Source organism: Periplaneta americana, chromosome 16 (genome assembly GCF_040183065.1).
Source record: "Periplaneta americana isolate PAMFEO1 chromosome 16, P.americana_PAMFEO1_priV1, whole genome shotgun sequence".
NCBI lineage: Eukaryota > Metazoa > Arthropoda > Insecta > Blattodea > Blattidae > Periplaneta > Periplaneta americana.
The window spans coordinates 178870634-178889028 of NC_091132.1; the positions used below are offsets into that span (position 1 = coordinate 178870634).

The 18395-nt window shown below is 34.1% G+C and overlaps 1 protein-coding gene across 4 annotated transcripts in view; it reads left to right on the forward strand.

Annotated features, from left to right (window-relative positions):
• The first annotated feature begins 9524 nt into the window (after positions 1 to 9524).
• Positions 9525 to 18395, forward strand: part of LOC138692090 (oocyte zinc finger protein XlCOF6-like) — a 49413-nt gene continuing 40542 nt past the window's right edge. For 2 of the 4 annotated variants that reach the window (XM_069815020.1, XM_069815021.1), the window contains exon 1: positions 9527 to 10390. In XM_069815020.1, the coding sequence (XP_069671121.1) occupies positions 9892 to 10390 (499 nt within the window). In that variant the 5' untranslated portion in view covers positions 9527 to 9891. Of the gene's footprint in view, positions 10391 to 17194; positions 18390 to 18395 lie in introns of those variants that run through there. The other 2 variants (XM_069815023.1, XM_069815022.1) reach the window with 2 other exon arrangements.

Genomic DNA, 18395 nt, shown 5'->3' on the forward strand with positions numbered 1-18395 from the left:
GAGTCCATAATTGTACCTATTTTTAAAAAGGGGGACAAAACCAACTGTGGTAACTTTCGAGGAATATCACTTTTGTTGACGTCGTACAAAATTTTGTCCAATATTCTTTTGAGGAGATTAACTCCGTACGTAGATGAAATTATTGGGGATCATCAGTGCGGTTTTCGGCGTAATAGATCGACTATTGATCAGATTTTTTGTATTCGGCAGATAATGGAGAAAAAATGGGAGTATAAGGGTACAGTACATCAGTTATTCATAGATTTCAAAAAGGCATATGACTCGGTTAAGAGGGAAGTATTATATGATATTCTTATTGAATTTGGTATTCCCAAGAAACTAGTTCGATTAATTAAAATGTGTCTCAGTGAAACATACAGCAGAGTCCGTATAGGTCAGTTTCTATCTGATCCTTTTCCAATTCACTGCGGGCTAAAGCAGGGAGATGCACTATCACCTTTACTTTTTAACTTCGCTTTAGAATATGCCATTAGGAAAGTTCAGGATAACAGGCAGGGTTTGGAATTGAACGGGCTACATCAGCTTCTTGTCTATGCAGATGACGTGAATATGTTAGGAGAAAATACACAAACGGTTAGGGAAAACACGGAAATTTTACTTGAAGCAAGTAAAGCGATCGGTTTGGAAGTAAATCCCGAAAAGACAAAGTATATGATTATGTCTCGTGACGGGAATATTGTACGAAATGGAAATATAAATATTGGAGATTTATCCTTCGAAGAGGTGGAAAAATTCAAATATCTTGGAGCAACAGTAACAAATGTAAATGACACTCGGGAGGAAATTAAACGCAGAATAAATATGGGAAATGCGTGTTATTATTCGGTTGAGAAGCTCTTGTCATCCAGTCTGCTGTCCAAAAATCTGAAAGTTAGAATTTATAAAACAGTTATATTACCGGTTCTTCTATATGGCTGTGAAACTTGGACTCTCACTCTGAGAGAGGAACATAGGTTAAGGGTGTTTGAGAATAAGGTGCTTAGGAAAATATTTGGGGCTAAGCGGGATGAAGTTACAGGAGAATGGAGAAAGTTACACAACACAGAACTGCACGCATTGTATTCTTCACCTGACATAATTAGGAACTTGAAATCCAGACGTTTGAGATGGGCAGGGCATGTAGCACGTATGGGCGAATCCAGAAATGCATATAGAGTGTTAGTTGGGAGACCGGAGGGAAAAAGACCTTTAGGAAGGCCGAGACGTAGATGGGAGGATAATATTAAAATGGATTTGAGGGAGGTGGGGTATGATGATAGAGACTGGCTTAATCTTGCACAGGATAGGGACCGATGGCGGGCTTATGTGAGGGCGGCAATGAACCTTCGGGTTCCTTAAAAGCCATTTGTAAGTAAGTAAGTAAGTAAGTTTCTTGGGAATACCAAATTCAACAAGGATATCATATAATACTTCCCTCTTAACCGAGTCATATGCCTTTTTGAAATCTATGAATAACTGATGTACTGTACCCTTAGACTCCCCTTATAACACTGTCCCAAAATTCTTGCTCATATTTACATGAGCTTTAGCAAATTCAATTTTCAAAACTCGATTTTTCCTACTTACGAAGGACCTCTTTCTTATCCTTCTACCATGAAATCCATCACACGGCACACTTGATTCACTCACTAACAGTCTTCCTTGTGGTTTTTGTCACGAGAGGACGTAGTTTCGGCATACTTAACCGTGGATTTAATTTTATCTGTCTTATGATAAAACGTTCCTTTCTCTCATTAGGTATTTTTCTTTTGGTTTCCTCTTCTGATTTGAAGTACATCCATGATATTTGAATTTATTAACCCCGTATTTTATCGTGAAAGACCTTTTATTTACTATACTACCTATTTTCACTACCTATGGCCAGTGGCTTTAAATAATACTATAATACCATTCAGTACTACGGTTAAAAACTTAGGCTTCCATTTCGACTCGAATCTCAGCTGGAATGCACAGGTAAAATATGTATGTAAGAAAACTTTCTCAATCTTGCATTCACTGAAAAGACTGACAAATTTCTTTCCTTCTAAACTGAAACAGATCTTGATACAGACCCTGGTGATGCCTTACTTTGACTATTGCGACGTTTTGTATAGTGATCTTAGTGTTGAATTGTCATTGAGGCTTCAGCGTGTTCATAATGCTTGTGTTCGTTTCATTTTTAACAGCCGTCGCTATGATCATGTCTCCGAGTACTTCTTTCAATTATCTTGGCTTCGTTTACGGGAGAGACGTTCAGTTCATTCACTCTGTTTGCTGTATCAGATTTTAAATAATTCCATACCTAGTTACCTAGTTCCTTGCTTCACTCTTTTAGCATCCCACCACAACCGTGATACACGTTCACAGCATAACCTTTTTCAATCAATTCCATTCCATCAAACATCTCTCTACTCTGCTTCCTTCACAATACACACAGCTCGTTCCTGGAATTCCATGTCACAGGAAATCAGGAGCAGTCGGAGTCTAAAATCTTTTAAGCACACTGTACTTAGAAATGTTTTTAATGAACAGAACTAGACTCTTGCGGAAGTTTCTAAATAGTCTTAAATGACCAACTTGTTATTTTTTTTCTCCTCTCTCTCTTCTTTTTTTTCTCTTTTCTTTATTATCTTGATATATTACTTAATCATTTGTATTTGCATGCCATTTAGTACGACTTTGCTAATCAACATTTTATGTCTTGTAACCTACATGTATTCTCCTATTAGTATATTAACTGTATAGTATATCTGAAGTGAATTAATCGTCGAATTTATCTCGAGCATTTTGGGTCTTATAAATTGTGTGTGTGTGTGTGTGTGTGTGTGTGCGTGCGTGCGTGTGTGTGTATTCCCCTTATGTTATGTAACTGATTTTGATTATGTGTAATTTTCTACTTTATTTTATATATTATGTAACCGATCTTGACTATTTGTAATTTTATATTATGTAACTGATCTTGTCTATTGTAATTTTCCACTATATTTTATGTAATTTCTAAGGTATTTTCTTTTGTCTTGTTTTGTAATCTAATTTTGTATTTCATGTATATTATTGAAACCTGGTTGAGTGGAAGAGAAGGCCTCATGGCCTTAACTCTGCCATGCAAAATAAACCTCTACTACTATTTTCCTTAAAAATAACCTTTAAGAGCCAGTCTTAACTATCGTCCCCTTTAGCTTGGCACTGAGTTCCTTCGACTTGCCCATTTTGAACAGAACTGACTGCTGAAACAAAATAAACCTTAGAGCACGGGGCAATGCACTGTTTACATTGCACTCGCTGTTACCATTAAGGTACGGACTCCCAAATTTGTCACCATCACTTAAGTTTACGAATATAAATGACACAAAATTTTTCTTTCATAGTACTGGTAATGTATTTATTATTAGTTACTTTTGTTATTTAGGGATTAAAATTAAAACGAGTTGTAAATTAACGTTCTAAGAAATGGTTTTAGAGTACAGTACACTAATATTAGTATATAAGTATAATTATTTTGTACGAAATGTTGTGTTATTCGTTTAAATTAGATATGTATGAATAAGAAGGATAGACACTCTGTATGTGTCAACAAGTAGAAGATGGATATTTTAGTTTATGCTCGACCATGCCGAAATGTAGTAATTATACACCTGGTAGCAGACCTTTAATGCATGTCATTAATGTACATCTACTCATTAAAGGTCAGGTCTTTCAGCCAATGACGACTCAGGTTACAACTGTTCAGCCAATGACAGGTCAGCTTTCTACCGTTAAAAAACCGCAAGTATCGATTATTCTCGGATATGCAATCGAAAGAGAATTAGCGAAAAGTCACGGAGGCAGGAAATCCAATACTGTCGCAGAAGGTTATGTTCTGTTACTATAATAATTAGCGTTAATTGTAAATAATATTCAAATAAATTCAATTTGTCATCTCGTTTTTCAATGTCTAATTTAATCTCAATGTTATCTCTGTAGGTTCTTATGGCCTAGCAAGGTCAATATGGACATTTGTTCCTCGGAAAAAATCAATACTTTCGCGTCTTCGCACATCTCACAACATACGGGACATTGCTCCAGGTCAGATACAATAAAATTAATAATATCAAGTTAGAAATATGGTCGAGCATAAAAAGTCGTATGAAACTCGCCTATAATGGTAATTAAGAAGCTCGTATGAAAATTATGAAACTCGCTTGCGCTCGTTTCATAAATATTGTATTATATAATAATAATAATAATAATAATAATAATAATAATAATGTGTCATCTTTGGGCATTATATATATAAGAAAACTATTTTCTTGATATTAGCTAGTACATTTTATGCAGAATTAATACAATATTTTTGTAAATAACTGTAAATCACTTCAAGGAATCTTATAAAACTCATTAAATGAAAGTACGTAGTAGAATAATTTATGATTTATGGAATATATGGGACTCTAAACACTAATATGCACCGCTTTATGATATTTATCCTTCTTTCCAAGATGATTACTAACACCAAAATATCCTATACTTGCTGTTCATCAAAAAAAGAACAGCGAGAGTGGGACACGAAGTTGATACAAATGGACACATTAAAATAAGTGAGTTTATTAAGATAAATGCGACCCTTAACTGTAATTTATAGAGTTCGGCAATAAATTGGTTCTGACGCATTATAGTATGCTGTTGTAAAGGCAAAATAACACAGGATGTGGCTGCAATATTGCAAGTTTCCCTTTCCCGCGTAGTTCAATATAATTATGGTACCTTTGGGTTATGATTTCGCGACAAATATCTGAGAAAATATCGGGAATATAAGAAACATAGATACTACCAGTCTTTAGATTAGGTGGGTTTATAATTTTCGCAGTGATCACAACTTGTCTAGAATATACTGCCCTACAATTTTGAGGTTATTTTCAATCAAGTCAGTACGATTTTTTGAATCCGTGTGTGGTGATTATCGGATTCCATGTTTTATCGTGTTTAATAAATATTGCGCCATTATGTTTGTCAATTGTCTCTTTAGGCCATTATGATAATAAACCGTAAGAAATTAAAGAGTCACGGCTAGTGATGGGCGAAGTTGTTCTTTTCCCGGAACAGTTCCGGCTGTTCCGGTTCCGGAAAAATACTATGTTCCAAATAACAGTTCCGAAATAACAGTTACAAGTAGAGATGTGTCTGAATCGTTCACTGATGCGAGCTATCTGACTCTCGCTCGATTTGAGGAGTCTTCCCCAAGCAGCTCGCACAATCAGTGTCACCAACTGGACGGAAATTCCGTCAAAAGTTACGGAATTTCAACGTAGCGGACGGGAAAAGAAGGGCTTCGACGGGTGACGGATTTTGTGGCGGAAATTACGATTTACATAGCCTTTTTACTGTTTTAGCTGCTGTCGTTTTAAATTAAATTTTTTAGGGATTTTACTTTTTCTTTGAACAGCCCTGCCCGTGCCGTACCATGTTCAGGAAACCCTTGTTTCAGATTTCCTCGTAATCAAGTCAGAGGTTGAAGAATTATTATTTTAATCGAGACTGGTAAGAAAGTTGTGTTAAAATTTTCTTTGTATTTATATACTGAGTGGGTTTTATTTACTTTTTTTTTATTTTGACGGATTCTGACGGATTTCCAGGTGTTAAACTGACGGGGATATAATTTATGTGTTGGCAATACTGCGCACAATACGTTATCGGCATGACGACATAGCACACGTTTCTCAATAGATAACATTCCAATGCACATTCGAATCTGTTTGGAAACTTGTTGTGTATGCGGACAGAAGCTTCGTGTTTATTAAGGTGCGTACACACTTAGCGAACGAACAACGAACGAACGACAAACGATTGCATTCGTTGATTGAAATCGGTACGTGTGTACGTCGCAGCAAAGGCAAACCGATCGTTTGGTTTGCCTTCGGAAGTGATCCGTCGCTTGTCGGTACATCAAAGGAAGTTGGTATTCGTTGTGGACGGGATTTGCCACTAGCTTGTAGTTCGTAGCAGAACGCAGCGCTTAGTTCAATTTCACTAACAGGATGTCGAAACTGGAGTGGACGGAAGACGCTGTTATAAATCTTATTAATGCATATAGGGAGCAGGAAACTTCATGGAATCCCAAGTATCCTACTTACCACAATAAAATAAGAAAACATGATGTTTGGGAACCTATTGGAAAGATGTTTAGCTGCAAGATAGGCGAGTCAAACACGTGCAAAATTTGAAAATTATTTTTGTTTATTTATTTTCAGTGGATATGTTTTTTGTTTATTGTAGGGAGCAGAAGTCAAAAAGAAAATTGAAAATTGAATCCCTACTGACATCATTCTGGAGTGAAAGACAGAATTCCATAAAAAGTTCTGGAATGGGGAGTGATGAAGTGTACGAGTCAACTTGGTTCGCGTATAAACATATGTCGTTCCTTTTGGACAAATTCACGCCCAGGAAAAACAAAGTTCCAACCTTGTGCACACAAAATAAATTATTGGCATTGAAAAGTGTATTTTCGTAAGCATGATGCGCATACGACAAACACAGACAAATCTCTCTTTTTAATATTTTAAGATAATTATTGTCAGTGAGGTATCCGTGTACTGAAACTTTCCCCTGGGGCTTATTTCATAAAAGTAATAATTTAATACCATTACTAAAAAGGTAATAACATTAAGTAATATTATTACTGTTCTGTTTCATAAAAGTAATATTTAATAATATTATTTATTACTGTAAACGCTCATATTATTACTAAAATAAATAATAATATTACTAAAGTGTTTTATAAAGCAGCAAAGATAATTAAATTTATTAATAATATTAACGTTAGTTCCATGACTGTATTTTAAGTAATAGTTTAATAATTTGTAAAAAGTAAATGCCAATGTAGGGTTAGATTTTGAAGATAAAACCATGAAACCATTTGGAATGGATAATTCTGACTCAAATAGTGATGAAGAGGGAGTGTTTGTCCGACGTCCAAGAAATTTTAGACAACGAATATCCTACAACCATATGCAAGAAAGTTACGAATATAATGAAATAGTTGACCTTTCAATTCGAGAACTTTTCGCAAAAAACTCTGTTCCTTCAAGTTATTTTCACTTCTTTTCCCCATTTTAAAAAGCATAAGAGACAAAATGAATGACTAACAAAGTCCCTCTCCATACTTAAAAATACTTACAAACTGTCATAGGCGCCAATGTAGGTGGACCAGGCTGAAATTGAAAACTATCTTATCTAATTGTAAAAGAGGAACAATTGGAAAGGATGAAACCTAAATTAAATTCAATTACAGTATAGAACTGTTAGAAAGTAATTACTGTATATTTTACATTATTTTATGTTATTTGAATGATTAAACTTAACGTTTTTCCCTCCTTTCTCGTCATTTTTTAAATTATAATAATTGTTCAGAAATATATGCCTATGGGACATCTACATCACAAAATACAGTAATATTAATATTTTCTGTACCTATTGAAATGTTTTTTCAATGTATACTTGTGACAACCTGAATCTATATACTCTTCACTAATTAACATTGTGAAGATCTTGGTGAGCCAAAATCTTTTGCATACATATATCAACAAGTAGATCTATTACAAAATATGTGGACTACTTTAAACCATCCCTATTGAGGGCATAAACTAAAATTAACTTACGAGATTTATAGGTACCGTATCCACAATTCCACATCACAATCTCTAATTAGAACATATGTATTTGCATTTTGTATAGTCAGGTAACTTCTTGAAAATACTACTTACAACATAATCAGCAATAAAAACCCATTAAGACAATTTCAGTATTTTTATTAATTTCGTCATAACATTAATCTTTTACAACATCCACACCTTCAAACTCAAACACTATATTTTCTAGGACCGACTTCACCGCGTAAGTACTTATGTCGTTATTGCATTACTTATTTATTTTTGGTAAAAGAGTAATTTTTATGTGTATTTATTTACGCTTGCACCAATAATTTTTAAGTCTTTTTATATAAGTACTTGCGCAGTATTTCGAATTATAACGGAACTTGAAATATCTTATATAAGACGCTTTGCTGGGTCCACTAACCCTGTCGTTAACACTGTCCTTAAGGCTGGTACAATATTGTCATCGAAAGTTTTCACTGCTTAACATTTTCATATGGTACTTCTTTAGATAACGAGGTCCAAGTTTTACACACGCGCGCGCACACACACGCTTCTGTCACTGATACACTGTTTTTGGAATTGCAAACTTTACAACAGCAGAGACGTGAACAATTAGGAATGATAAATATCTGTTCACAATATTTTAGATTTATCATATTGTTTCTTTTACTCGTAAATCAACTGAATCAAATAACAGAAACAATAACTTCGAGTTGCAGTGATTTACAATCTTATCTGAAATAAATTGTCTCCCAAACCTTCACACATATTACGATTTACTCTGTTGTTGCTATTAAAGATAGTACTTCAAAACTTATTTCATTCAACAACTGTTAACAGAGAGAATAATATAAATAGCTGTAGAGTGCAGACCAACTTGGTTATGTTTGTCAGCCTTAACCTCAAATCATCTGGCTACTGTACGTATTTTATGACTCGTGCAAAACGTTTATGAAACAGAATTTAGTCGGTTAATAAAATTGTTTTCATGACTGCAATACTATTACTTAATATTATTACTGTGTTTATGAAACAGGCCTGCACTTGCTATAATTATATTTTCGTCTGCCTTTATAGCGGATAATCAGCGAATGTGAATGTTTTCTGACAATTTGCTGATGATTTGTACGTCGCTTCAAACAGCGAACGAACAACGAAGTTTTGTTTCATCATTCGTTCGTTGTTCGTTCGCTAAGTGTGTACGCACCTTTAGACAAACAGCTGTTGAATACAAGGTCAGATTGCAACACTAATTGGTATATGAAGTCATGAAGACACGGTAACCAACTAAAAAATGTAACATCTCATTTAAAACGTGTAGTATGTAATTTTTGTTCTCCATGTTCCGTAGTAAAAAAAAAAGAACTAAAATTATTTATTTTTATTTTTACGTTTCTTAATGCTTAGTTATGATGATAATAATAATTATATTATAATTTGATACATAGTACAAATATATAACTACTGCATATATTTATACATTAGCAGTAGTGAAACCTAAAATTCCCACATTTAGCAAAATGTTAGAAACGCATCTGTACCAAAGTGTAATAATTTAAACTTCGCATCACACCTCGCTCTCTGCCATTACTTATGATCACACTACAAGGATTTCAATTTCCACGCTTCCTCATCCATCCACGTGAGAGTTCCAAGTTCCAACTTGTTCCAAGTACAACATAAAGAACAACGAGAACCGAGAACAGTGTAGCCGGAGCTGTCATTGGTTCAACGGAACGGGTTCCGACTGTTCTCTGTTGTCTCGGAGTCGGAACATGCCTTGCGCAACGCAGTACTGCGGGCCCGCAACAGCTGGACAAGTGAGCAGCTTGGAGTCGGAACCGGAACTGTTCCAAAATAACTGTTGTGTTATTTTTTACCCACCTCTAGTCACGGCATACTTGATCCCTATTGAGTAGCCTCATATGCACGTTTGTGAGATTTCCTTCCCATTCACTAATAAATAATTGCAGTAAATAAGCTTTCGTAGGAGTTGTCGAAGGAATTAAAATTTGTGAGAAATTGTGTTACACTGAAATCGAACTGAAATTTCTATTTAATATTACTTTGAAACACAGGTTTATATATTCATCTATTCTTGATCCTTGTGTTAAAGCTGTAATCGAGAAAGTATGAAATTTCCGCCAGATTCCATTGACTGCCAAGGATCGCTGAGGAATGTGTATGGTTTCTTATACGGTTATACTTAGTAATATTGTGCTTCTTTCTACTGCTAAGTGAGTTTATTGTGATATTCAATATGACGTATTGTTGTGTACCATTTTGTACTTCGAATAGAAAAAAGAGTGGAGGAAGATTATCATTCCACGAATTTCCGTGTGATAGGGAAAGATGCGAAAAATGGCTTAAAGTGATTTCACGCCAGGACTTTGTTCCAAACAGCAACTCCCCATCTTCAGTCGTTTGTAGTTTGCATTTCAAGGAAGAAGATTATTGTAATAATGGAAAATTTAGACGATTAAAACCAAATGTTGTGCCAACAATATTCCCTAATTATTCTAAGTATAAAGTGACAGGTATCAAAAGACCACGACGAACCATTACTAAAACTGATCTCCCTCCAGCCAAGAAACGCAAATCTTCTAGTGATGTTGGTTTCTCAGTATTTAAACAAGATGTTCCGAGTAGCTCAGCACCAGTTAATGACGTTTTCTTCTTGCCAGTTAAAAGTGACCATAAAGACACGCAAACGGACAGTGTACAGAGAAGCGAAGTGAGCAAGTCGGCCGTGATACGAGGTATGTACCATTTAGTAGTGTTTTTATATTCTTCTGGGGTTTACTTCCATGATTTGGTGACGTTTAATTAAATTATTCCTGATTAATATTATTATCAAAATTAATATTATCTATACTAATAATAAATCTGTAGCCAAAATTTTTCCGGTAATTTTCGATTTTCCAAAAATAATTGGTGTAAACATGTATAATTAACCATCCTGAAACCGAAAATCGCTTTTTTGAAATTTTTGTTTGTATGTCTGTCTGTCTGGATGTTTGTTACCTTTTCACGCGATAATGGCTGAACTGATTTATATGAAAATTGGAATATAAATTAAGTTCGTTGTAACTTAGATTTTAGGCTACATGGAATTCAAAATCGTTTATTTAAAAGGTGGGTTATAAGGGGACTTGAATTAAATAAATCGAAATATCTCCCTTATTATTAATTTTCGTGAAAAATATTACATAGCAAAAGTTTTTTTAAAAATTATTTCCGATAAGTTTTATTCTATACAAAATTTTGATAGGACTGATATTTCATGAGATAAATGAGTTTTAAAATGTATATAACAACGCCATCTAAGGCGCGGTAATGAAATAAAAAAACAAATGACTTCATCTATAAGGGGCCTTGGACAACAACAAACGAAAGCTATTAAACATAGCCTACAGAAAATGTTTCTGTGTTTGTATGAAGTAATATCGATTAAAGTATATACAAGACTTTTAAAATAACAATATAATACATTTTCACCGCTGCTTCAGATTATAATATAGCGTTGTTGTCCTGCAATAACTCCGATGTGCAAAATATAACATTTTTGAGTAGAAAGAAACACATTTATTCATTCCATGGCAATGGTACATAGGAGATCGTGAATTCTTACATTTTCGAAAGAAAGAAATATAATTACATATCACTATATATGCTGTATCACTATTTAAGTTATTTGAAGAGTTCAGAACCATAGTGGGCCAATCGCCATTTACTGAAGACGTAGAAAACAAGGGTTAAAATTAAGTTATTACATAATTCAATGGAAACATATAGCAAGTAATATAAAGTATACACAATAAATCTAAATGATATCAATCTGTCTATGGTTTCATGTAATAACAAATAAGAAACATGTTAAAGGAATTGTCATTGCATCAAATGAGTGATCTCTGGACCAAAATGATCGCATTTTAATTATATAAGTACAATTTAAATTAAGTAGGCTAACATATTAAACGATTTATCCTTCTATCAAACACGAATGTTCCCTGGATAAAATATCCTATTTTAATTATGTAATTATTTCATATTTATTTTTGACGGGTGCAGCGGTGCGCACGGGTACAGCTAGTTATCAAATTAAAATTATGAGCATCATCCAAATACATCCGTTTAATAGCAACATGGCGATAATCAACTGCACAGTCGCCATTTCTTGTAATTCCTCACAAGTTAGTCTACAATATATATTCGTCAAATGCTTCTGGCACCATAATACAGAACTAGATAACATTAAAGAAGGAAAAGTACTTCCCAAACAGAATAAATTTAGAATATCGTGTAAATACTTATATTGTTATTGCATTATTCTTCTTGGTGCAAGGGACACCTTTTTAATGCATTTATTTATTTACCCCTGCACCATTAATAAAGAAAACATGCTTTTTCAATTATTTTTAAATAACACAGGTTTTGCATATAAGTGTTTACGCTGTATTGTGAAGTATATAACGCTCCTTGCACCAAAAAAGATTGCAAATTGTGTGCAATAGTCATTTTATGGAAATTTTGATCTATTCCAGTATCATTTCATCGCAGCATTGTATTGTACTTAAGTGCGAATCATTTAAAATGTTGGCAATATTGACTCCGTTTATCGACTTCAACCACGAATACAAATTGATTAGTATCTTTTATTACATGGACTTCCGGTAAGCTTAAGCTTTTTTTTTTTTTTTTTTTTTTTTTGGTAACGGCGAAAAAATTCTCCCGCAGAAAAATAATAATTAACCTACTTTTATTTTTAAATTATTTAATTTTATGAAATCGTTCGCAAATATTCCTTATCTAACTGCAATATGCAACACGTAAGAAAGGCAGAAACGCATAATAGGCCTATGTTTATTTTTACACAGTACTTTGTTCTGCAAAATGACAACGAACCCGGGTAAATTCAAAGGAGACTTGTCCATGTACCTGTATAGGTTTTATTTCAAGTAATACAGAATATTCTGTTGATTTTCGTTGTTCAGTCTAGGGCAAAAATTCAAGGAAACTTACCGTAATTACATTCAAATAAATTTCCCTGGACCAAAGACTTTAGATGCACCTTAGGTTTTCGATTATTTGGTCCAGCATCATTCTTTATTTCCAGCACAAATTGAAGAAATAACTTATATTCATTGAATTCAAATACACTGCCCGAGACGAAAGAACAATTGAACAGAATTTCTGTATTACATAAAACTAAACTGACGTAAGTACATGTATGTATGTATTTATTCACACTGCAATGGGTTATATACCCGGTGGCAGTGGTAACTAATTACACTCAATAATGACAATAATAAACTTGTTAATTAAAAATACACTTAATAATAATACCAATAATTAATACAAATAATTAATACTAACAATAATAATAATAATAATAATAATAATAATAGTAATAATAGGGAATATCCTAAATTAAATGAAGCACGATCACTTAAAATAACATTTAAAATAAATTTAATTTGTATCTTAAATCTAAGTTCGAACTAAAACCCACGAGTATGATATGTTCATATCTGCACAAGTACCTTTCCACATTACACTCATTTCGCTGTCAACTCACTCACTGTACTGGAACTACGACACATTTCACTGATTCTATCCTGATTTCAGTAACATTTCAAAAACATTTCACTGTTCAAATACTTTGCACTGCCACTATAAACTATAAAGCTTCCCTGGCAGGAACACGTTTCACTGACACAACACACTTCACTGACACAACATAATTCTTCACTGATGCAACACTTCAATAACAAAATATCATTTATATCCTTTACATACTGTGTATAATTATCGTCTATTAGTAAAGTCCTTAAAGCCTATTTTTAAATACGTTTTTGGTTGTCGGTAAAGCCTTTAGTAAGTCTGCAGGTAAAGCATTCCAGTCCCTGACACGTCTCATCAATTTAACAAACTAGATATATGGTATGTTTTAGTAATTGCATACTAATCCCCATTTCAGTTTGGTTGATAGGCTTTCCCCTCTACTCACACTCTCTACCATCCGTGAAGGGGGAGATGCTGCTGTCTATCTTATTAACGTTTGACTAATTGACTTTGAACATAGTGAAAATTCTTATTATTGAAAACGTTTACCGGTAATCTAGATTTCGAAAATCTATACTAAGGCCGTGTCTCAAAGCTACATTTTCAGCTGAAGTGAACTAGATTGTTGACTAAATAACCGGATGTGACGTTAGAAGTTATGCTCCAAAGTTACATAGTGCATAGCAATCAAGTCCGTAGTAGCTAGTAAACGAAAATGCTTGCTCGATTGTTGACTTGTTCACTAAACAAATATGGATACCTCATCAGCAATTGGGGTTATGAAATCTGAAAATGCTTTGGAAGTGAAATAATGTAAATATAATGGAGAATAACACGTTAACTTTGAACACTGACATTGTTAGTACCTTCTGTACAGGTTTTAAACATTATTGTAATATATTAAGTCCTCATCTTTTCCACATAATTCGTAATGATACTGCATTAGGACACTGCCTTCTTAATTTAGTGCTGCACCGTGATGTCATGGTTTTTAGAAAAATAGTCTACGAAGAAGGCCATGTTTCAAAAATACATTTCCAAAGCGCCCCAGTGTGTAGTTTACAAGTCATCTAGTTGCTAGTCACTAGTGTTTAGTATGGACTTGAGCTTTGAGACACGGCCTAAGCGTTTATATTTCATTTCAATGTTGTTTATATCAACTGGCACATTAAAAAGCTACCGACAGCAGAAGATAAATGTTTTCTTCACAGCTAGTTGCTACTCTACAGCATACACAATGGGACAATCTGTACTGTGTCACTCCCCCTGACTTCATAATACAAACTGACATCCCTTTAATTAACTATTAGTTGAAAATTTTGTAAAAACGACACTAAAATATACTGAAACATGTAACTGTCAAACATCTGAGTCACTGTATTTTATATCCATTTATGTACTTTATTTAATATTTTATTTTCTTGTGTGTACAACTTGGGGGGTGCAAGTATAAGAGATAACAGCTACCGGTCTGTTACACTGACGGACTCAGGGCAAGTAGAAGGGGAAAGAAATGCCTTCGCATCCTCTCAACTTGTATGAAATGCCGTTTAGGTGGCGTTTGAGGCTTCCTACTTCTCCTTCTGCCCCTGTCGATAAATAAGTTTAAATAAATTCCTTGTAGATACTGAAACCTGCTTCTGGAGGTACCTATATTCCGAGATCAGAACAATGGGTTAAATACATGCATATACGTTATAAGTCAGTCTGCAAGTCATTTGTTTTCCAGGCCAAGGTATTTTACTTTCTCATATAACCTATATTTTAAGAATATTTTCATCTTGAAAGAAAAGATTATTTTGTGAATCTCCATCATAAGTCCAAAAGTGGACATAGTATGGCATCCATTTATAACAAGAAATTTCTTTGTATAAATAATAGTCTCTACAAATTTGGCAACACGTATTTGAGTTCCTCTTTCTCATTACCATTATGTTTTCCAAGTAATAAATAACACTTTGGCACATGTAATATATTATTGATTTTCGTTGTTTCGCCACCGATGATGTCTTTACTGGAGGGTTTAAACTTTATATATTTCGGATATTATTTTGTTATTGCATTGTCGTGGTCATGGTGTGAGTAAAAGGGAAGTGTGCAGCTGAATAGTTGTTATTTTGTAATGCCGATATCACGTTATTATGCTACGAAACTGCTTAAATTTAACTGCTTGTATAAACAAGAATTCATTGTTGAAAATCAAATTGGATGTGTTTATTATTTTATAGCTATGAATATTAACCACAACTCTCAATTACATTTCCAATATGTATCCTCAACAATACTATTTAATCACTTTTCAGCATGTGCACTATATAATTCGTTATGAAAGGTTTATTCCGCAAAGAGTTGGAGTTTATTTTTCAGTTTACTTTATACTTCCTATCGAAGTAAGAAATACTCGTAATAATTATGCTACCAACAAAACCAATCCTTAAAAATAAACTGCAGCTTTCCTTTCACAAATCAGTTTTGTTTCAACAATGAATGAGTTTGAATGTTTCTTTGCATCGAGTCTGATGTGTTTCGTCAGATCGACTTTGATGACATCATCATTGCTTTCTGTATGATGAAAGTGCGAAGGAAATGTTTATAATTCACATGTAAGATGCATGTATTTTGATCCCAGTAATTTATTGTTTTCTGAATTGTAACATTTCATTTAAAACTAATTTAAATTAAACATGACCTACATCCGGCCCTGGTAATGGCTCTTCAATAAATGTTTTTCTTATACTTTCATTTTATGGGCAAGATGGTGGAGTATGTATCGCGTCTTCTTTTTGATTAGGCCCTACATAAGGGACATATATATTTTATTATGTTTGCTCTTCTATATTTTAACCTCCAGATTCCTAATCTCCACCATGCTAGTTCCATCCTTTTTTCATGTTGTTAACTTTTGTATACCGGCATTCTTCCCGTCCCCACATGATTTTCATGCTAGTTCTATCCTTTCTTTCATGTTGTTAACTTTTGTATACCAGTATTCTTCCCGTCCCCACATGATTTTATTTGTCATGTATTAATAACTTTGTATTGTATTGTATTTATTAACATTCCATGGTATTCATACATTGCTTCACAGCTAGAATATGGAACAAGTCAAAAAACTTAATACTGTTATAAAATCTTACTTTATAGTCACAGTATATATGAAATATATACAGACGAGATTTACAATATAGTCTACTAGTATAACACAAAGTTTTAGTATCAATTTCATGAAGCGTTATTGAATGTCATGAATTCACGTACAGAATAGAAGGCGTGAGAAATTAGGTACTATACTTCTTTAATTTGGCCCTAAATAGGCCTAATCTTATGTTGTGAGTTTAATTTTTTATATCGATAGGGAGGCTATTAAACATTTTTATAACGCACTCCTTTTTGATAGCACGATAGACTTGCAGATGGAGTATGAAAGTAATTTTTTGACGTGTATTTATGCTATGAACTGTTGAATTAGTTACAAAGTTTTCACGATTACATACGAGGAAGATTATTATTGAAAAAATATACTGACAAGCCATGGGCATTATTTGTAGTTTTTTAAAAATAGTCCTACACGATTCCCTAGATTTGGCACCTACTATTATTCCTACAACTCTTTTTTTGTAATAGGTAGCCTATATACTGTTACTATCTGTGGTATTTCCCCAGAATATTATTCGAAAACTCATTACCGAGTGGAAGTATGCAAAGTATATTGTTTTTAAGGTATTGATATTTACTATCTTTTGCATAGATCTAATAGCAAAACAAGCTGAATTTAGTTTGGGGGTAATTTCTTTAATATGACTTTTCCAATTTAACACATTATCGATTTTTAAGCCAAGAAATTTGGTTGTTATTTCTGATAGGGATCTATTGTTAATTATTGCGCTTGAAACTATTAAACATTTCCTATCGTGCTATGTCATTACTCCTCTCGATTATAATTTTACCTATGAAATTAACCATGGATTATACTAAATTTCTGTATCGCCGTTAACCATAATCACTGCATACTGGATAAACTCGAAAAGTATAGCGAGGTATGTGTCCATGTGGCTGTGACCGTGTTTCAATAGTTCATTTCAAGATGGAGTTTAATAATTATTTATTATATTTACGTTATCTTGAAAGATATGAGAGGAATCAAGACATAGTAGTTAGAAGTGATCCATTTGAAGATCTAAACGAAGATGTCTTCCAGAAAAAATTTCGACTGAGGAAGGAAACTGTACTATCAGTATTAAACTTAATCGATGAAAGGCTGGATTTCCCAACGAAGAGAAATAATCCCGTATCGCCAATGAATCGACTTCTCACAACTCTACGCTTCTATGCAACAGGGTCTTTCCATGAGGTAATTGGTGACGTTAACATTCACAAAACAACAGCGTGCAGAATAATTCATAGCGTATCTGAGGCAATAGCTTCATTGGCTCCTGACTTCATAAAACTTCCTTCAACTCAAAGGGAGCGAAGGGAAGTCATGGAGGAGTTTTATAGAATAAGTGGATTCCCTTGTGTACTGGGTGCATTAGACTGTACCCATGTGAGAATCCAGTCTCCTGGAGGAGAAAATGGTGAACGTTTCCGCAACAGGAAAGGCTATTTTTCAATAAACGTCCAAATTGTGACCGATCCAAATCTCCTCATAAGCGACATCGTGGCAAGATGGCCAGGCTCAACCCACGATAGTATAATATTTCATGAATCTAGATTGAGGGCACGTTTAGAGACCAGAGAATTGGCCAATGGCTATCTCCTGGGAGGTGGAGGTTACCCTTGTACATCGTACCTACTTACACCTCTCCAAAATCCCGTAACCCAGCCAGAACATCGTTATATGAGGGCTCACATTGCTGCAAGGAACGTAGTTGAGAGGCAATACGATATATGGAAGAGAAGGTTTCCTGCCATATCTCTGGGACTCAGGTGTAACATACAAAAGGTGCCTACAATCGTGGTAGCAACAGCAGTACTGCACAATATTGCTATTGTAGCCGGAGAGAATGAACCTCCCGATGATCCTGAAGTTACTCGAATCCTGCACGGACTCAATCAAGAGAATCTTCCACAAAATGAAGAGGATATTCGAAGTCCTGATTTACATCTGAATCACAGAAATGATGACGACCTAGGGAAAGCTACGAGACTAGCAGTGATCAATGGACATTTCAACTAATTTCAAGATAAATCACAGTAAGT